This window comes from Rana temporaria, chromosome 1 (assembly GCF_905171775.1).
Source record: "Rana temporaria chromosome 1, aRanTem1.1, whole genome shotgun sequence".
NCBI classification, from domain to species: Eukaryota; Metazoa; Chordata; class Amphibia; order Anura; family Ranidae; genus Rana; species Rana temporaria.
In genome coordinates, this window is record NC_053489.1 from 339,074,598 (window position 1) to 339,096,956 (window position 22,359).

Consider the following 22,359-nt stretch of genomic DNA (forward strand, 5'->3'; position numbering starts at 1 on the left):
GACAGCTGGTTTGTTTACACCAACCGCCCTTAGAGTGGGCTGTGTCCATGTCTGCTCTGCATAAGCTGAGTGGACACGGACCTGTCATCAGCCCACTCCACTCAGCGGGGGATCAGTGGACAAATTCCCTGCTGAACAAGCAGATTCTACTCAGTGTAAAAGCCTTTATCGCAAACAGAAACACAGAGAGCTTAAAATCATCAGCATTATAACACACAGGCACACTCTATCATGGCTGGCACTGTTACAGTGTGTTACATGACATGGCTGTCGGGTGCTGACCTTGTTAACTTATGACTAATAAGCTACAAAATCAGCACCCAACAGCCATGTCATGTAACACACTGTGAGAAAGAACCTGCTGTCTGCTGCCTGTGGGTTATACATAGTGATATGGATGGTAACATTAAAGGAATGTACAGTGCACTGCAGTATATCGTTATATATTTACCCACCCCCAGCAGAAGCCACAAATTCCAGCTTCCTCCTTTGCCTCTGGAGCCTGTCAGCTGCCTGCCTCTGCCCGCCCCACACTCTCTGTCTCTTACGGGCCGACTACTGAGTGGGGAGCTGAACAGACGAAGATCACTCCGCATCGGCGGGAAGGAAACAAACAACCGCATCAGCAGGCTGACAGCAAATACTTTAAGTGGGAGGAGCGGCCGCAGGCTGCAGTGTGCATGCGCCCGAGACTGAGAAAAAAGTCCCTTCACTTCCACATCAGAGAGAAGGGGCCCGAAAGATCGTAGCAATTATACACCCCCCTAAGCTAATAGGATCGGCTTAGCGGGGGGTGTAATTCAGCCGTTTTGTGTTTTTTTTTTCGTTTTTTTTCTGCGCTGTCTGAGACTGTGAGAGTCGGTTCACACTAGGGCGACACGACTTCCAGCGCGACTTTCAGAGACGACTCCGACACGACTTGAGCATGAACCACAGGGCGATCTGGGGCGATTTACAACACGACTTGAAGTCGTCTCCAGGACAGGAGACTTTCCAGTAGCCAATCAAACAACAATCAGCTCTAGGGGAGGGAGGGGGAGGGAGGGGGAGGGAGGGGGAGGGAGAGGTTTGCCTGAGAAATGTATGTTATCTTCCTGGAAAGTCGCTTTAGTTAAGACAGTGATCAGATTTGGATCAGACTTGGAGGCGACTTCCATTGAAATCAATGGGTACAAATCGCCTACAAGTCTGATTGAAGTAGTACAGGAACTTCTTTTGAAGTCGGAGCGACTCGAGTCGTGTGTATTAACACCGCTCCCATTCACTTGCATTGTTTTTCTCGACAGCGCTACTTGGGCAGACTTGAGGCAACTTCAAGTCGGATCCCAAGTCGCCCCAGTGTGAACCGGCTCTGAGGCTTCCCGGGCCCCCTTTGCAGAGCTCAGGACGTCGGGCTAGGTACAACAGGGCCGGTTGTACTGGCCTATCAGCGGCCCTGGCTGTAGATCCGAGGGGGACATGCAAGGAAAATAAAAAAAGCATTTTAGTTTGCACATGATTGGATGATGAAATCAGCAGAGCTTACCTTCATTTTAGGTCTTCCCCTGAGATCTACAGCGACTAGGGTTGCCACCTCATCCCTTTAAAACAGAACACATATGAATTACACAGGTTCTGTGGCTGATTTAATTTAGATAAGGCTCCACTTGAGTTCCATTACCACCTTAATCAGCCACAGAACCTGTGTAATTCATATGTGTTCTGTTTTAAAGGGATGAGGTGGCAACCCTAACAGCGACTGCACTTCCAAGTGCACTGCCAGGGCACTTACAAGTGCCCTGGCAGTGCACTTGTCATGCAAAGTGAATTTGCCTTTCGGAAATAACCCCCTATGTGCCTTTAGACACGGCTTAAAGCTTCTATAAGGTTCTACAGTCATTTCTTAGCGCAAATCTGTGCAAAATCCTAAGTGGTTTTCTAGTGTCAATGAAAATATTTTCATAGACACATTATAAAGAGGGAAACACTGATATTACTTTATAGGGATAATAATGTCCTAAATTGCTGAGTCAGGCAAAAAATAGCAGCAGTAAGTGCAGTGCACTGGCGAGAAAGCAGTTTGAGATGCAATTCCTGGTCTTCCCTCTCAGCAGCCTTCTTAGCTGCTTGTACAAACTGGTGGTATGTGCATATTAAATCACAGAGATTAGTCTGGACATCAGTTTGTCTTTTGTTGCATTTTATACAACTGGAAAATTGGAGACACACATCTGTCATGTGCAACAAACTGTAGAATGTTTCTTCCACAGCTTGGTAAATCTCCTCTGAAGTTTGATTTGGTCTAAGCACTTTCTGTGATGCGGACATGACATTCCGAGAAACAATACAAAGACTAGATTTTTGTTCTGAGAACAGAGCAGCACATTTGTTCTCTGCATGTGGTTTACGCTTGTTTTTATATTCCTCTAAAATGTTTTGAAGATCCAGGACAATGTCTTTCAGCTTGCCAAAGCCCATAGGGGAATCATGTATTCTGGTTCTTAAGAGATCCAGAGCTTCACAGTGCTCTATAGAGGGTGAGTTTTTGCTAGAAAGAAGAGTATTATTTCCAAAGAAAGAATTTCCAGATCTAGGTGGTATTGTCCGGGGTGATAGTGACACAGTTCCAGCAAAGTCAATAAGTTCATCCTCGGCATCATCGTCTATAGGGCGAAAACAGTTGGCGTAGGATAAATTGCAGCTACAGCTTCCTACTTTGGAGATCTTAGGGCTCTTTTGTTCTGAATCATAAAGATCTACACATCTGTTTTCTAATACTTCCATCCGCCTAATACTCTTGCTGGCATAGTCTGGACTTTTTGGTATGAGTAACTGTGCTTCTGAAATGCAGTTCTTTTTATTTAGTAAAAGTCCCTCAGAGCCTTTATCGGAGTTTATGGTTTCAGCACATGAGTCTATTATTTTATGATTTTCATCATAACAGAGTTCCAGAGTATCCCCTGCAGAGGAACACATCGATGGAGACAAGCAGCCCTTCCTCTCATTGGAATTCCTTGTCATATCTGTTGAGTCCATTGATGTTAGGTAGTCTGGCTCTTGGTTTGTTAAGAGATGCACTGTCTCTTCACAAGGTGGTCCTTTGGTTACTGCAGCCCCTGCATCTTTAAAGGAGTTTATAGGAAAACTGGTAAAAAGGTCAGCAATTCCCTTGAACTCAGAAAGTAAGTCTGTAGCACTGGGGAAACTAAACAACTTTCGTGGTTTGGAACTTTGAGAACTCTCATTACCAACTGTTTCTATTTCTGAAATGTCTCCTTCAGAATTCATAAACTCATTTTTGATTGGTTCGTGCTTGGACTGTTGGGGAGCTTCTGAATGTGCAATGTATGGTAACATTCTGTCACTGGGAGTGGACAACAACATAGAAACAATGTTTATTTCCTTTTCTACTTCATTTTCAAATATGTTTCCAAATACAGCCTTAGCACCCTCTGTGATGTCCTCCGTATGTCTTGTTATGCCGTCTGTAGTGTGATCATCTGGTACCAAGGCAAAGTGTGAGAGGCCACAAATATCAGTGTTGTCCAGCTCGAGTGATATTTGAGATGGACTAACTCGGCCATTTTCTTCAGAAATATAACAGTTGGGTGTGTTATCTGCATTACTACATCCATGGACACCATATTTACCATTCTGGGTTCTTTCTGTGACTCCAGAGTCACTTTTGAAACGTATAGCTGATATTGAAGATGATACAGATTCAGTAACTGACTTGGTCTCCATGGTGTCAGGCTCCATTTCCATTAGGTTTGGTGAATGTGTTCTACTTTTGGACTTTAATATGGGTTTGCGTGAAAGTGGTTTTGTCTCAAGCAGAGCTGGTTCAGCCTCAATATCTTTTAATGAAGAAACTGTAAGAGAATGGGACTCTGTAGAAAAGTGAGATTCTTTTTCAAAGCAACATACATGGTCCATGTTCTCCAAAGAGTTGGAGGGGGACAAAGGGAATGTGACCTGAGAGGTATAGTCCGTCTGCAAGTATGATCTTCTTTTCCGTAACATCTTTGATGGTTTTTTTGATGGCTTTTCTTTTCTGAATTTCTCAGAAGAATTTTGCACATTTGACCTACTTGATGCACTATCTGGATAGAGAAATGATGTTTCCGATTGTGTGCCTGCAAAAGACAGAAAGAACTTGAGTTGTGTGTTGAAAATAACATATAAAACAATCGAGGCTGAACATCAATTAGGATAAGGCCTTGTTCACACGGGCATAAATAAGTGTACCCCTGTGCAAGGTGTCCTGTGCATCCCCATGCAGGAAGTCCCATTCATTTCAATTGGAACGCAGCAGCTGCATGGTTACAGCCGCTGCTCCCAATCTGACATCTGTGCGGGTGCAGTTGCATGTCCCCAAGCGCACACACTGTCTGTGTTCAAGCTCACATGCCTACACTGGCACGGCTGTCAAATTAGGAGCAGTGGCTGTGTCTGTGCAGCCGCTGAGTCCTAAAGGACATGAATATGACTGTCTGCACAGGGATGCACGAGACACCTGTGCATCACCAAGCGGGCAAACATGTTCTCTAAGGTTCTCTAACAAACCTCTGAGGGCTTCACATAACAGCTGTATTTATACTGAGATTACATTTCACACAGGTGGACACTATTTACTAATTAGGTGACTTCTGAAGGCAATTGGTTCCACTAGATTTTAGTTAGAGGTATCAGTGTAAAGGGGGCTGAATACGCATTTGTATTCTACTTGTTCAGTGGTACAGTGCCTTAAAAAGTATTCATATGCCCTTGAAATTTTCCATATTGGCAGCCCCTCCCTGTAGGCGATCGCCTGGGACCTGTCACGTGTCCCAGGCGATCGCCTGTCCAATCAGAAAGTGCATGCGCAGTGAGTGCCCGGCTGTGAAGCCGAAAGCTGTCACGGCCGGGTGCCCACAGTAGCAATGAGGATGCCAGCCGGAGAGGGTGGGATAGGAGTGGAGCTCTGGCTGGCGTGCTGCTGGAACGTGGAGCAGGTGAGTGCATGTTTATTAAACTGCTGCTGACTTTTAATAAACATGAAAAATGCCTTGAACACCCCTTTAATGTGTATATGGGGATAAATAACCCAATATCACCACAAAGAGCCTGGCAAGGAAAGAGCTTCCACTGTACCTGTCAGATGGAGAGGGATCATATGATTCTGCCGTACGAGCCATCACGTCTGTCCATCGGTAGCTGCCACAGCTATAAATAGTGTAATTCGGATGCCCGCACATTTGCGCAGAAGAATGACCGGGTGTAATGACGTCACCATGACCGCGTCGCATAGTTATGACGCGTAGTCATCAATAGTAAACATAGCGTTGTCTCAAAGGACTTGATGTATACTGCGCATGGGCACAAAAATGCACTGACACAAGTCAAAGTGCAATGTATTCAAAAGGCAAATCCAGCAATTTGAGCCAAAGTAACATGCCACATCTAGCTAAAGGGCAGACAGCGGGCATAATATTGCAAAAATAGCGTCACAAGGGTAATAATAAAAGAAAGACAGTTTGTCTACTTGGACGGAGGACAAAAATGATCAATGTCCCTAGAACAGGTAAAAATGCTAGACCAATCAACACACTTTAAATGAAAAATTAAATGACTGGCATAATATTGAAAAAATTCAACGTAAATGGGTGGGCCCAGTCAAACCCAATAGTAAGTCCGGCCCAGGCTCCTATTCCTGTCAATCAGATCCTATAAGGAGGGAGTGTGTCAAAAGATGCACACAGCCATGCTTGAGATCTAGTCCACGCTTCTGCCCACCTAGCAAGGGGCTTGCTAGGGGGACAGACACAGAAGTGGAGGAGTAGAGAGCACAGGTGGGGGACCTCAGAAAAGGAGGTTCAGGGCTGCTCTGTGCAAAACTATTGCACAGAGTAGGTAAGAATGACATGGTTGCTAAAAAAATAATAATAATCTTACAATCACTTTAAAGCAGTTGTTGGGGGGTAGGCACATTTAGCAGTCCCGCAGCCCATAACCGGAACCGGCGGAGAAGATGCATCTCTAAAACGGTAAGTACTGCTTCGATTGTAAAAAAAACACCCGATTCCCCTTGACAAAACAAGCCTAAATCTAATGTTAAAAAAAAAAGGTTTTTGGGTGAACCTCCACTTTAAGTGAAGGGGAGACACATATATATAAATCTTGCCTTGATTAAAATGCATAGTACTAAGCTGCACTTTTTCCAACAAATTAATAATATTTTACCTGGAGAGGTTAGTGTCGGTGTAAATCTGTCTGTAGCATCAAAGAACTCTTCTTCAGAACTGCTATCACCAAAACCCGGAGGAGGCTCAAGAATAAGCGCATTAACCTCATTATATGTTTTCCGCCTGTGGCCCTTTTCCTTTAGTTTACTTTCTGGTATTAAATCTTGAACACAGTTGCTCTCAGGGCTACTAGGAATGTTCCTGTCCACACTACTAGCAGGGGAGACATTTGAGCAGAGACTATAGTATTCCATAACATTGCTTTCTGAAAGCTGACATCCAGGAAACATGAGGATTTCGTTGTCCTCGTGGCAGTCTGCATCTTTGGGTGATCTAGGTTTTTCCTTAGCATCCATTATAGTGGTTTCTCTGCTATTGGCCATCTGCAAAAAACAAAGCAATGGATCTGATTCTTCACACCCATCTCCTTTGCATTTCACATCGGAATTATCAGCAAAAACTCCCTGATCTTCTGTAGTTACATCATTTAAGATGGGGGTATAGAATTGGAAGAACTCTGGCCGGCTAGAAGAACAGGTCTCTAGGTCATCCTCTTCCAAAGCATCGATCGAGTCACTGGACCAGCTAATTTTGTAACCCTGGCTTCCTGTGTTGGCTGAATCAGAAGCTTCAGAAATACTGTCAGTATCATTGTTTCCACAATCGCATTGGTTCTCCTCAATGACAGCACTTTTTTGTGATTCTTCAGCTTTTTTCGGCACTTGCACTTCTTCATCTTCTTCCTCTTCTTCCAGCAAAGGTTTAATATTGCGTTGTCTTAAAAACTGGCGTTCTGATGAGAGGTCTAAAGACGAATCAATATCTGATGACTCCTCAGAATCACTGCATGCTCTGGATTCATATCCTTAAAAAAAAATAAAAAAATTATATGTTAATATTTTTTTTATATAAGCAGCACATTTAAAAAAAAAAAAGAAGCAGAACGTATATATAATAAGTAACAAAAATGGGCTAGATTCAGATAGGTTAGCGGATCTCATTTACGATCCGCCGCCGCAAGTTTTTGAGGCAAGTGCTTTATTCAGAAAGCACTTGCCTCTAAATTTGCGGCGGCGTATCGTAAATCCCCCGGCGGAATTAAAATTTCGGGGTAGGGGGGCGTGTAAAATTTAAATCAGGCGCGTGCGCATGCGCCGTCCGTCATATTTCCCAGCGTGTATTGCTCTAAATGACGTCGTTAGGACGTCATTGGTTTCGACGTGAACGTAAATTCCGTCCATCCGTATTCGCAAAAGACTTACGCAAACGGTGTAAAAAATTCAAAATTCGACACAGGAACGACGGCCATACTTAACATAGGATACGCCGCATATAGCAGGGGTAACTATACGCCGGAAAAAGCCGAACGCAAACGATGTAAAAAAAAAAAACGCCGGGCGGTCGTTCGTTTCTGAATCGGCGTAACTTCTCATTTGCATATTCCTCGCGTATACAAACGGAAGCGCCACCTAGCGGCCAGCGTGAGATTGCAGCCTAAGATCCGATGGTGTAAGTCACTTACACCTGTCGGATCTTAGGGATATCTATGCATAACCTGATTCTATGAATCAGGCGCATAGATACGACGGCCGGACTTAGAGATACGACGGCGTATGAGGAGATACGCCGTCGTATCTTCTTTCTGAATCCGGGCCAATATGTTTTCTAAAAGGGAATGCCTCAAGAAAGGGTGGCTTCTGATGACTTATTTGCTTCACGGCTGTCCATCTAAGGCTGGATTCACACCTATGCATTTTTAGTGCTTTTTGCATTTTGCAGATTTGCACTACAGAACGTGTTCCATAGGAAACCATGTTATATGGACTGTAGTGCAAATCTGCACAATGCAAAAAGCACTAAAACTACATAGGTGTGAATCCAGCCTAATCCTTCCTTCACTATTAATGCGGTTCTCCACCCTAAAGTGAAGTCCCGCTGATCGGAACCCTCCCCCCCTCCGGTGTCACATTTGACACCTTTCAGGGGGGTGCAGATACCTGTCTAAAGACAGGTATTTGCACCCACTTCCGGCCAGGCATTCACGGGCAAAAGACGGGCATTGCGTCACGCCCCGTCGCCCCCCCGTTGTGTGCTGGGAACACTCGGCTCCCAGCACACAGCGGGTGCCAATCGGCGGGTGCGGCGCGACTCGCGCATGCGCCGTAGGGAACCGGGCAGTGAAGCCGCAGCGCTTCACTTCCTGGTTCACTCAGCGTGGATGGAGGGGGGAGCAGCAGGGTGACGAGCGATCGCTCGTCATCTGCTGCGGACAGCGCTGGACTCCAGGACAGGTAAGTGTCCTAATATTAAAAGTCAGCAGCTGTATTTGTAGCTGCTGGCTTTTAATATTTTTTTTGGGCGGAACATGCTCTTTAAGTGAATCAATGGCATGGAACAGAGATTTGTCTACCAGGTGTTCCCACCACTGATATGCATATGCTTGTTCTAGGCTAGCAAATCACCAAAACGCACATGGACAAAAAAGCCCAGAGTTTGCACGTTCAAAAGAAGTCAGTAGCAGCACAAATATTTTTATCCTGTCTGTATTTTAATCTTGTAATAATAGTGACAATGTCCTGATGCCATTTATACTATATTCAAATTCAGTGCTGCCAAACTATCAGATTGAAATTTACTGACACGGCAGCCAAACTTTACTGGCATTTCCAAAAGCTACAAAATTACAAGTGCACATTGGCAATGTGATTTAAGGAAAATATTAAAGCAAAAAACATATTTCTTATTTTTTTTTCAATATAGTAAGTAGGTAGATCAGGGACAGGACTCAGGAGGGCAAGAAATTAAGAATGAGCACTTACAGTGACACTTAGCACAGATCACCGACGCAGCACGTCCGAGTGATAGACTCTCTCCACACCAGGTGATCCCTTCAGTCCACTCTGGTTCAAACAGCACTGACACTCCCGCTCCCTTGCACCATGACATCACACGACACACTCAGGCACCACCTCCGCCAGACTCATCCCCCACCGACGCTGCCTGAACACACTGTAGTAGGCACTACACACATGCGCAGTTCCGTGCTGAGCGGCGTCACAGCCATATTTTTTACTTGCAACTTTTTCCTGTCACTGCCATTCACTGGCAGGAAAAAAGTGCCCGTTTTTTACTGGCTGCCAGTAAAAATACTGATGGCTGGCAACACTGCTCAAATTGTTCCTCCCCATTGATATCTTTACTAAAAATACCTGTAGCAGGTACTTCTCCAGCCTGATCTATTCTATTAGTGGTCTTTTTCACCCCCCCCCCCCCCTTTCTCTCTTCACACACAGACACTCAGAACTGCTTGTTTGGAAACTCCCTATTGGAAGTTGTCTGTAAACTCCCTATTGGAAGAGCCTGAGCCAATCATGAGACAGCAGCAAAGGACTGTGGGGGAGGAGATAAAAAGCCAGAGGAACTAGGCCAGGGCTTTTTTTTGTCTGCACCTAATCAGGAGAGCATTTTCACTGTGTGTGTGTGTGGAATTGCAGCCTACCAAGGGTCACACAGCCTGCAACTCCAGCCCAGAGGAAAAGATTGTTCATGCAGCTCCAGCCCAGAGGAACAGATTGTTCATGCAGCTCCAGCCCAGAGGAACAGACTGTCCATGCAAAAGAAGGACACCCTGCAACAGACTGAATGCCACTGAGACACACCTGCATCTAAGATCGATCGTTTAGGGGAGGACCGCTGACTGTGTACAGGATTTGGTGAGGGGGCTTTGCCCAGGAACCTTTAATGCTTTTCATAGAATACCACATCCAAATATTGTCCACAGAGCTCCTACATTGCCGGTGAGGATAATAAAACGCAAAGCTTTGCCTCCAGGACATTACAGTGGTTGCTCTTAAAGGGGACACACCATGGGTATTGATATCATTTCACTGGGTGTGTACTAGAGGTATCATAGGCCGGCCTGGGGTTCTCCTTTAGCCACAGCATTCCACACACACCAAAATGTAATTGGGGAGACTATTTAATCTGTACATTGCTACCTATTGCTTTTGTTGTTTGCATAGTGTTCCTGACTGTTTTCTTTAAACTGTTTCAACCAAGTCCTGGGTACTTACACAGGTCCTGGCTGACTTATGTTAACCTGAATTTTACTTTTCTTCAAGTAAACTACAAGAAGAGCTGTGTTGTGTATTCCTGCTGAGTTATTCCATTAATCACATTGCTAGGTGTGCCAGAGGGGCTGGAACAGTTCATTGGGGTTGAAAGGCAGACAAAAAGTAGCTCCCTTTGGGGTTTGCTACACACCTATACATGAGCATAGCTCCCAACTGTCCCTGATTTTGAGGGACTGTCCCTGATTTGGAGAAATGTCCCTCTTCCCCCCTCCTTTGTCCCTCATTTTGGTCTGATCTATATAGTTATATATAAAATGCACTTTTTATCTTTTAAAACGTGTTTCCCAGTGCTAAACCTTTCAATCAAATTCTAAATGACTGCATTTGTAAATTTTAAAAGCCAATATAAAGGAATAGTAGTGGTAAAAAAAAGCCCTTGTGGATTTAATTAACCTTTTTTGGGGGGTTAATTCTCCTTTAAGGGGGTTGAAAGGGGTGTGTCCTATGCCTACATACATTTGCAAGTAGGTGTCCCTCATTCCCATCTCAAAATGTTGGGAGGCATGCATGAGGGTTTCTAAATGTTTGTCAACAAATGATCACATTGTTACAATAATTTTTTTGACATGCAGTTCACAATCTCCAAACTGGGAATTCTATATTACCAAGTTATTCATTTTACCAACTCTAGAAGATTTATTATTATCTTTCTGCTATATTTAATATAGTAAGGCTCCATTTCCATGGACGTTTTTACAGCCACTTTCTTTAGCTTTTTTTACAGCTTAAAAACGCCTGTTTTGAGAATTTTTGCGCGTTTTTGAGCGTTTTTTAACGTCTGGCATTTTTACAGCTCTACTCTGGAGCTTCAGAACGCACTAGTCCTGGGGTTTTTTTGCAGCTTAAAAACGGCTCAAAAACGTCATGGTGGGCATGAGGCCTTATGCCCCGTACACACCATCACTTTATGTTGTTCAATTTTCAAAGACGAAGTTGCCTACACACCATCGTTTTTCTCACAATGTTCTAGCAAAGTGAGGTTACGTTCCACCACTTTTTCCAATGAAGCTTGCTTCATAAGTAGCTTCTGGGCATGCGCGGGTGTAAAAACGTCTTTTTAAACGATGTTTTTTGCTACAGACGGTCAATTTCTGTGAAGTAAAAAACGACGTTTTGAAAAACGACACATAAAATTGAAGCATGCTTCAATTTTTTTTTGTCGTTTTTTACAAGACATAAAGCGACGTTTTCCCCCACACACGGTCAATTAAAGTAACGTTTTTAAAAACGTCGTTTTTTTTTCATCACATAAAGTGATGGTGTGTACGGGGCAATAGACTAACATGGAGAGCTGTTTTTAAGCTGCAAAAAACGCTCAGAGAAGTGGCTGTAAAAACGTCCATGAAAATGAAGCCTAATAAGACCTGGACCAGCACAAAAAAAATGTAGAGGAATCTGTCCCGAAGGAGGCTGAGATGGTGGAATGGAGATAAAGTTGTACTGTACAGAATTGGGTTGTCAAACTGAAAGCCCAGCCCTAAAGACTAGACTGGGAAAAGGAATCTTCCTGTGTAAACAGAGGAGCTCTGCTGTCAGCATGACAGCTGGCCTGACTGCCTGTTTTAGGGAGCACTGTCAGCGCTTTCCGTGACAGAATGCGTCAAACCCAGTTGCCATAGTGACAGCAGAGCTCCTCTGATTACGCTGGAATGCAGTTGCAGTCTTCACTCATGAATTATTATTATACGTAAATAATAAAAAAAAAAGAAGAAGTTTAACCTCTTATTAACCCTTAAAGCGGAGTTCCACCCTAAAAAAAATCTTTCTATTAACAGCTTGCCTTTAATGTAAAAAAAAAAAAATTGTACTCACTTCTATCTGGCTGTTACTAGGCAGATTTTGTAATCTGCCTGGTTCCTGGTCCTAGGTGGTTCAATTTCCTGTCCTAAGACCCCTTGCCTCCTGGGAAATTATGACACTCATTTCCCAGGAGTCTCTGGGCATTACTGTGCCTAAAAATCGCCCAGCATGCACATCTCCCTGAAAACCAGGAAGAAAAGGGAACTGTGCTTCACATGCCCACACATATGATGGATACGGCCACAACATGAGCTGGAGGATATAAGGCAAGTGTTTGCAATGATTTCTGGAATGATTGGGGAGCTACAGGGTATTAATATGTTTTAGGGAGACTATTTAATGTGATTAATTTTAGCTTGCAAAAAAAAAAAAATGATGCCCAGAACCCCGCTTTAACTACTGTTTATTAACCAATTTATTCATTTATTCTCCTATTTTTTTTAAACTTGTATTTGTTATCATAGCTCCACATTAAATAAAATCTTTCTACAGAAACAGAATGTTAATACCTATATAAAAAAAAAATAGGTTGCTTAAAAAAATGTATGCTTTACAACAATGAGGCCCTGTACACACGAGCGGATATCCGATGAAAACGGTCCGCCGGACCGTTTCCAGCGGACATTTATGCTCCGGATTTTGATCTGATGGGCTGTACACACCATCAGATCAAAATCCCCGCGGAAAACATACGCGGTGACGTGGCCGCGCCATCGCCGCGACGATGACGCAGCGACGTGCGCGACCCTGGAAGGTAAATACTTCCACGCATGCGTCGAATCACTTCGACCCATGCGAGGGATGGGATCGCTTGGACTTATCCGGTGAGTCTGTACAGACGACCGGATCAGTCCGACGGACAGGTTTCCAGCGGATAGATTTCTTAGCATGCTAAGAAATTTTTATCCGCTTGAAAACCGGTCGGCTGGACAAATGTCCGCCGAAAAATGTCCGCTAGGCCGTACACACGACCGGATTTGTCTGCTGGAACTGATCCGCGGATAAATCCCAACGGACAGATCCGGTCGTGTGTACGGGGCCTTATAAGTTACCTCATTTACTAGATGGAATTTGTTTTTTCTTACAGTAATGTTAGTGAAGTCCTTGCTCTGTTTCACTGTGCTCACTATGACTAAATTACATTGGTTGAATCACAGTGCAACATTCTCCAATTCAGTTTGTTTTTCCATTGACCAAAAAGTGGTAATCCTAGAACCAGTGGACAGTGACTGTAATTTCTGCAGTTTGCATCAACCTGACCATTGTACAAAATTCATTCAGAAAGGCAGTCTTGCCAATACAAGTGATACAATTCAATTTATGAAACATAATGCTGTCTGGGGAAGTGATTGAATGGATCATGCATCCCATTTTTTATTTTTTTGTATGTTTTACCTTCTTCGGTAGAAATACGATGAACTTGGCTTTGAGGACACCATTCAAATATAGATGAAGCAGGACTCACTAGCAGCTTACAATACCCAGAAATGAGACATGCGATGTCTTTGGCATTATTTGATTCCAACAATAGAGAAAGTGGCTTTGGAAAAAATAGAGAGTTAGTATGGTGTTAAGTTCAACTTTTTTCTTAAGTAATAAGTAAAAAATAAAGAAACTGCATTAGTGCATTGTTTATCTGATCATTGTTTATAAGGATCTAGCTGGCCTAACTAAGTTCATTATAGGAGAGGAATATGGAAGCTGTCATTGTTGTTCTTCAGAAAATGGTGGTTGGCTTGCTGTCATGCTGACCGTGTTAATTTAAATTCTTTTAAAGTGGCTGTAAACCCTTACATACTGTATACCCAGTGAAGGGACTATCCTCAGGTTATACACAGAGATGAAACAAATCCTCCTATATAAGTAATGCCTGTTTATCTGTCTTCTCTTCTCTAAAGATGTTTAAAGTGCTGAATTTATAACCTTGTCTAAGAGTTGAGAGGGCGAGAAGAGCTGAAGTTACACTCTGCAGAGCTCAGTGAGGAGAGCTCTGAGAGCTGATTGGAGGGAAGCTTACACAGCTCACAGGAACAGAGCTGAGGCTGTTAATCAGTAGAAGATCCCTCCCCTGTCACCGTTTTGCTCTTGGTGTCAGGAAAAATTATCAGAGGTGACTCATGCTGATAGCATAGGAACAAATCAGTAGACATAAATGACACTTAGGGCCGGATTCATAAAGAAGATACGACGGCGTATCTCCTGATACGCCTTCGTATCTCTGAGTCCGGCCGGTCGTATCTATGCGCCTGATTCATAGAATCAGGTTACGCATAGATCTCCCTAAGATCCGACAGGTGTAAGTGACTTACACCGTCGGATCTTAGGCTGCAATTCTAGGCCGGCCGTTAGGTGGCGATTCCATTGCGGTCGGCGTAGAATATGCAAATGAGTCGTTACGCCGATTCACGAACGTACGCTTGCCCGTCGCAGTAAATTTACGCAGTTTCCGTAAGAGATATGCGGCGTACAGATAAAGCTGCCCCCTAGGTGGCGTAGCCAATGTTAAGTATAGCCGCCGTTCCCGTGTTGAAATTTGAAAATTTAACGTTGTTTGTGTAAGTCGTCCGTGAATGGCGCTGGACGCCATTTACGTTAACATTGAAACCAATGACGTCCTTGCGATGTCATTTAGCGTAATGCACGTCGGGAAATTTTAGGGACGGCGCATGCGCAGTACGATCGGCGCGGGAACGCGCCTAATTTAAATGATCCACGCCCCTACCCGGATCATTTGAATTAGGCGGGCTTGCGCCGGGCGGATTTACGCTACGCCGCCGCAACTTTACAGGCAAGTGCTTTGTGAATCAAGCACTTGCCCGTAAAACTTGCGGCGGTGTAACGTAAATGTTATACGTTACGCCGCCGCAGATTTACGCGATTATACGTGAATCTGGCCCTTAGTGTTTTTGAGGGAAGTATACACTATAGAGGGATATGCTTTGTTCATATTTCATGTCTGAGGTTTACAACCACCTTAAGTAACTGACCCAGAACAAGTGTTTAGGTAAGGACTTTACTCTGACATTATTACTTTCCTCTCCTCATACTAGATGTCCGTCCACCTTTTAATATGTGTTCTGATTCACCCCTATTGGATACTTTTACTGGTTGTTCTTTTTTGCTTTTTGCTTAGTGCATATGCAGACCAGCTGGGGAGTGTTTTTCAATGGTCTTTAACTAGAGCTCGAGTCTACGAAAATGTCCCTGTGTTGTGGAAGATGTCCTGTCTTGTCCCTGTGCCAAAGATACCACGTCCTTGTGGCTGCAAGGATTATAGACCAGTGGCTTTGACCTCCCACGTCATGAAGACCTTGGAGAGACTTTTTTTATATCAGTTATGACCCGTGGTTAGTAAATGTTTAGACCCTTTGCAGTTTGCATACCAGCCAAGACTGGGGGTTGATAATGCTATAATTTTCATGGTAAATCGCATGTGTGTACAGGGCCGGATTCCAGACAAGGCCAACAAGGCCAGGCCTCGGGGCGGCAGTGGGTGTGCAGGGGCGGCACTGCGACTGAGAGGACACTTTCACTTTCATTTCCGGAGTTCCCCCCTGTCATGTCACGGATGGTGAGAGGAGAGAAAACAGAGGGAAGAGGAGGTGAGATGGCTCTCAATGTAATTTTCGGCAGCAGCAAACCCCCCCCCCCGGTCATTTTGTCAGACCCCCCAATGCTCAATGTCACCCCCCCCCCCCCCCCGCTTCTCAATGCAATTTTCGTCAGCAGCACCCCCATATTCGGCAGCAAACCCCTCCCCCTCCTTCTTCGTGTGTTGCCGAAAAAGTCCCCCGGCGGATAATGTCCCCCCTGTACTGCGCAGGCGGGGGGCGGCATTGAAGGACCCGGCCTTGGGGTGGCAAAGGGAGTAAATCCGGGCCTGTGTGTGCACACCTGGATAGGTCAGCAAGCACTGTGAGGGTCATGCTTTTATACCATCAGGCTGGATCTTTTGGGCGAGAAGCTAGCAGCAATACAGGTTCATGGTTCCATCATGTAGATTGTAGACTACCTGACAGGAAGGCCACAGTTTGTGCGTTTGTGTGTCAGATAGGGTGATCAGTAATATTGGGGTTCCACAAGGGACAGTTCTCTCTCCCTTTCTTTTTACTGTCTACACCACTGATTTCAGATACCAGATTCTTGTCATCTTCAGAAGTTTTCTGATGACTCTGCAGTAGTGGGATGTATCAGGGATGGGGACGAGACTGAGTGTAGGACTGTGGTGCAGAACTTTGTCACATGGTGTGAGGTTAATCATCTGTATCTAAATGTGACAAAGTCAAAGGAGCTGGTTGTGGATTACAGAAAGAGGAAGCCACCAGTGACCCCAATCTCCATCCGAGGAGTGGATGTGGAGGTAATAGAGAGTTACAAGTATCTGGGGGTGCATATCAATAATAAGCTGGAGCAAGAACACGGAGGTGCTCTGTAGGAAGGGTTAGAGCCACCTCTACTTTTTGAGGAAACAATTGCCGGATGATGCTGAAGATATTTTATGAGTCTGTGGTGGCCAGTGCTCTCCTATTTGCAGTGGCATGTTAGGGAAGCAGACATAGGGTGTCCGACACCAACAGACTCAACAAACTGATTCGCAAGGCCAGTGATGTTGTTGGATTGAAATTGGAGCCTTTTACAACAGTGCTGAGATAGGAGTTTACTTCCACCTTAAATAATTAAATGTATTCTTTTAAAGGTAAGCAGCGTAAGTACCTGAATTTGACTTTGAATCAATTTTCAGCAGAGCTTAGACGAGGAGTAGGAGAAGCAGCACTAGGAGCCAATCAGTTCTCCTAAAGTGCAAGCAGCATGGTGATAGGAAGAGAGAGCAAACTGACAGAGTTGACCTCATCTTCCTGCATCTCCTTCACTGTCCAACCACAGGCTGGGGGAGGAACAAGATCTGGTTGGGTTATTTACAGTCCCTGCAGTTGGGAAAAGTTAAGTCTTCAGGATGGTTGTGCTGTGAGGCAGAGCCATGGAAATCAGAGTAATAGATAGATAGAAACACAAAACCTTTGGCAGGAAAACCGCTCTTATATATAGTATGCATTTTACAATGTATATAGAATGTGTATGTGGCTGTTTGCCTGGAGTTCAGCTTTATTATTCAGTACAAATTGATGCTTAGACGTGCTCTCTTCTTCTACCTTTTGTCTTTTCTGGCAGACTAGAAATACTGTACACAGCATTAAAATAAAAGTCAATTCAGGGTCAGTCATTAAGTAATACATCAAAGTCACCTTTACATCCTGTAGATAAACCTTTACTAGGCTCACTTTCTCAGACTCCGGGGTCAGCTCTAGCCTGCTGATGTTAGAGAATTCAGCTAAAGTTATCATAATGTTAAGCTTGTTATTAATAATCTGACTGATGCCATACTTTGCTCCAACAAGAAGTGTGACGTACGATTCTCTGTCCTGCAGCTGACAAGAGAAAGGGGTAAAGTAAATACAATGCTGGTATGACATACTACATTAAAAAAGAACAAATTGGTTCTCAAAGAATTAGAATTAAAGGGCACATAGATTGCAGCTACCTATAGAGAGCCAAGCTGGTCAAGAAGTTACACAATATTGCATTTTTCCTAGAATTGATCATATTACAAGTGAATGTAGTTTATTTCATTTTCTTTCTCAAAAATAATTTTATTGAGATGAAACATAGCAAACGCACAAACAATACAGATTCCAGTTAAAACATTGTCATGTACATGCTTACAAGATCTAAGTATCCACAAATTATGACACGCAGCAGATACCCTGCCTCCCCACCCCTCCATACTTCAAAGTAAATGCAGCTTTACATTTCTGTTCAAACAGTTAAACCTCTCAAGTTATATTAGAACTTGAATTAAAGAAGCAATCTATCCAGCATTAGGTCCTCTGGAGATGTATGCCAGGGGTGTTCAACCATGAGGACCATAATACATCAAATTTGCCAGGGCGACCACGGTGTTGGAAAATATTGTAAGGGGTTAGCTCGGTAGCGGGGGTGTGTGGCCTCCTGAGTGGGATCACTACACACTGAATTATACAGAGAGGCAGACGTGGGTGGTTGAAAAAACAAGGGTTATGGTTTATTCTTCCATATTGCTGGAAACAAGTGCAAGCATCCAAACAGCATAAACAAAACAAAACATAAAATAAACCCTGGCCACTTGGGCTGTCTACCTTCACAACACAGGAACCTACCTATGGAGTCTGGCACAGCCTACTGCTGGGCAGACACTGCTGGTCTTCCAGCAGAAAACAATAGTCTTTTTGATTTTTCTTATCACACAGCAAAGGTATCAACAACCACTTCACCTTCAGATGTCTTCCTCGGCTCACTGCTCTCCTTAACTCAACAAGCCTCAGGATGCAGCCTTCAGTACTAATCCTCTGGACAACTTATAGAGGCCTTAATTTCCTCATTCTGAACAGCTAAAGCTATCCAACGTCCTTAAACCTTTCTGGCTACTTCTGCAGCCGACACCCGATAGTAATTGGTGAATTTTCTAAACAAGGCAGAAATGTATCTCCCGTCTGTGACAACACCCCCAGATTTACCTGACTTCCTGGCACAATATAAATTTCCAAATGTAGGGTGACTCCCATCTGGGCTATCCCTTCCTTTAGGGTAGAAGGGCTCAGTCGCCTTCCAGCATCTAAGAATGAGCTTATGGGCTTGAAAGAGAGCCCTGGCAAATGCCTGTTTAGGGTTGTCTTCAATTGGAAGGTCATCAGGGATTCCCAATATACAAGGATTGGGATCCTCTGGAACATTGACCTGAAATACCTTATTAATGGTTGTAATTACACCCGTCCAGTAGAGGTGTAGCTTTGGGCATGAATGTAGTTTATTGACAGGTTACAGAACGTAATGAAAAACAAATCCCTAGGTTTTTAAAAATAGTACACTATCTCCTAATGCCTTCATTGGTGCAAATGTAAGTATGAACATGGGAATGAAACACAATGTTTAGGATCCACGGAGCATTCTGGAAGTGCTTAAAGTGGTTCTAAAGGCTGGACATTTTTTACCTTACTGCAGGATGTCCCTATATTTGTATCTCCCCTGAGTCCGATGGCGATCCAGCACTGTACAATTCGGCAGTGCCTCTCTCCTCTCTCTCTGCTCACAGATACTTTGGCAGAGTGGTTATACTGTCTACCAGAACATTCCTTCTGTATGCTTATTCATTCTCATACCACCATTTAATCTAACTACCAATACACTGAGTTTATTTTCCACTAAACAGTCCTGTGTTTATTTCCTGGTGATAACTCACAGCCAAGTTAATGGTATCTATACTAGTGTTTTTATAAGTGCTTGCAGTAACCTTCATTCAAGCAGGTGTGTCGGAGGGGCTGAATTTCTTCTTGGAGTCGAGGCACAGAACAGAGAACCCAAATTACCAAGCAGCTCCTGTGGGGGTAGCACTACATACACAATTCATTCACTTTAAATGCCTGTCAGGCAGATCCTTGTATAGTTGGTAGATCTAAAGAAGATTGTACAATCAGATTGTAAGGCATATGGCAGTCACGGCCCGTCCATTGGGGCTCCCTTTGCTGCCCCCTCTCTCCAAAGCCACCCCCTATATGCAATGGATAGATTCATGCATAGGGCGCCGGGCGCATGAATTACAGCAGCAATTTTTTTTTTTTAAGCACCTGATTAGAGCCAAAGGCTCTAATAGGCTTCAAAATTGGGTGGGCTCAAGTCACAGAGAATGCGAATGGAGCTCACCCAGGTGTGTTACAACAGCGAATGAATATTGAAACACTGATCCTCAATCCAGCCAATTAGAAGCGGGTGTAAGACCCGTTTTCCGATTGGCTGGAAAAAGAAGACTCCCGATTGGCCATCGAGGAGGGAGAAAACGAAAGCTTCAGCCATTGTGATATCCTGTGGAGAGCAGGGGAATGAGAGGCCGCAACCACCGAGCAGAGGAAGCTGCCGGTGATGGGGTAAGTGCGACCGACCGACTGGTGGGGTGTGGCATACTGTTTGCCGCCCTCCCACTGGCAAGCTTAATACTGACCATAAGTGTCCCATTCCATCACAAGTCAACAATAGAGAGATGCTTAGGGGAAGATCCAGCCGTCTGGGGATACAACTGTTTAGGGAATAATGCTCACAGAGATTAAGATCTCCTGGGAAGCCGATGTGTGACATAGTAAGTCTTATTATTTTCTTGAGAAATGAGAAGAAGGAATAAAAGCCTTATCTGTCCATGCTTCAGTTTTTCAGGCAGCAAGTCTAGAATGCAACACTAGGTAATGGTTCTAAAAACAGAAGCCCAATATTTTTCCACTCAGTGTTTTTGAGGTGACTTCCATAATTACTTTTAGCTGGATTCAGGATGAAGTGCCTAACGTTAGGCAGGCGTAGCGTATCTCATATACGCTACGCCGCCGTAAGTTAGAGAGGCTTGTGCTGTATTCACAAAGCACTTGCGTCCTAAGTTACGGTTAGCGTAAATGTGCCGGCGTAAGCGCGCCTAATTCAAATTGTGAAGAGGTGGGCGTGTTTTATGTAAATAAAGCATGACCCCACGTAAATGACGTTTTGAATGAACGGCGCATGCGCCGTCCGTGGACGTATCCCAGTGCGCATGCTCCAAATTACGCCACAAAGACTTATTTTTTTCGACGTGAACGTAAATTACGCCCAGTCCCATTCACGGACGACCTAGGCAAACGTCGTAAAAATAAAAAAATTTGACGCGGTTCCGACGTCCATACTTAACATTGGCTGCGCCATCTTTTTGGTGGAATATCTTTAGGCCTGAAAACGCCTTACGTAAACGGCGTATCTTTACTGCGACGGGCAAGCGTACGTTCGTGAATAGGCGTATCTCGCTGATTTACGCATTCTAGGCGTAAATCAGCGTACACGCCCCTAGCGGCCGGCGGAAATAGCTAAGATACGACGGCGCCGGCGGTCGTATCTTAGCTAGATTTAAGTGTATCTCAATTTGAGAATACACTTAAATATACGACGGCGCAGATTCAGAGTTACGACTGCGTATCTACTGAAACGCCGGCGTAACTCTACCTGAATCTGGCTAATAGTTTATAAGGTTGAAAAAAGATACGGGTCCATCCAGTTGTGTTTATGTGTGTGTGATTTTTAAATTCTAACATATCCATAGTCCTGTATATGGTGTTTCTGAGGAAGACTAGACATCAAAAAGCTTTTTGAAGTTGTCAACGCTTTCAGCAAGTACCACTTCCTGGGGAAGGGAATTCCATATTTTTACTGCTCTAACAGTAAAAATAACCTTTCTGCACTCTAACCTCAAATCATGGTTGCATGTCCTCTTTAGGGACCCTAAACAGTTTATTCAAGCTATGAGAGAGAAAGGGGTGAAGTGGTGCTGCTTCTGTTTGTTGTGTGACATATAAATAAAATAAGTAAAATAAACTGTGTACTGTCTCTTTAAATACGAAAACACACTAGTGAATAAGTGTATAAGCCTTATACACGTATTCACTAGTGTGTTTTTCACATTTAAAGAGACAGTACACAGTTTATTTTATAAGGTGTGCAGGCTCAATCCTGCTGACTAAAAAATCAATCACCGACAAAGGTGTAAATAAAGTGCTAGTGGTGCAAAACAACAAATCAATGTCCATTTCTTGAACAAATGTTTAATAATATAAGCAAAAAATGCAAAGTAAAAAGTTCAGCAAAAAATCACAGTTCATGGGTTCACGTAAGTGATCACGTTCAAAACAATTGGCGGATGCTTGAGTGAATCCTATGATAGATGAAGGTTGGTGTATGCTCCAAATTAACCCGCAAGAAGCCAATGCTTTTGACGTGAACGTAAATGACGCCCAGCCCTATTCACGACTGACTTATGCAAACGACGTAAAATTTTCAAAATTCGACGCGGGAACGACGTCCATACTTAACATTGTTACGCCGCATCTACGCCTCATATAGCAGGGGTAACTTTACGCCGAGAAAAGCCTAACATAAACGGCGTATCTGTACTGCGCCGGCCGGGCGTACGTTCGTGAATTTGCGTATCTAGCTGATTTACATATTTCTAGGCGTAAATCAGCGTACACGCCCCTAGCGGCCAGCGTAAATATGCAGTAAAGATCCAACGGCGTAAGAGACTTACGCCAGTCGGATCTAATACAAATCTATGCGTAACTGATTCAGACTCAGAGATACGACGGCGTATCTGGAGAATCTGGGCCTAGGTGTGTTTTTTGTATTTA

At 43.9% G+C, this 22,359-nt stretch overlaps 1 protein-coding gene across 1 annotated transcript in view; it reads right to left on the minus strand.

Annotated features, from left to right (window-relative positions):
- Window positions 1–1,784: 1,784 nt before the first annotated feature.
- Window positions 1,785–22,359, minus strand: part of FRMPD1 (FERM and PDZ domain containing 1) — a 66,863-nt gene continuing 46,288 nt past the window's right edge. Inside the window, exons 12-15 of the mRNA XM_040361467.1 lie at window positions 17,380–17,562; window positions 13,532–13,676; window positions 6,202–7,068; window positions 1,785–4,115 (exon numbers count right to left, since the gene is read on the minus strand). Coding sequence (XP_040217401.1) covers window positions 1,978–4,115; window positions 6,202–7,068; window positions 13,532–13,676; window positions 17,380–17,562 — 3,333 coding nt within the window. The 3' untranslated portion in view covers window positions 1,785–1,977. The remainder of the gene's footprint in view (window positions 4,116–6,201; window positions 7,069–13,531; window positions 13,677–17,379; window positions 17,563–22,359) is intronic.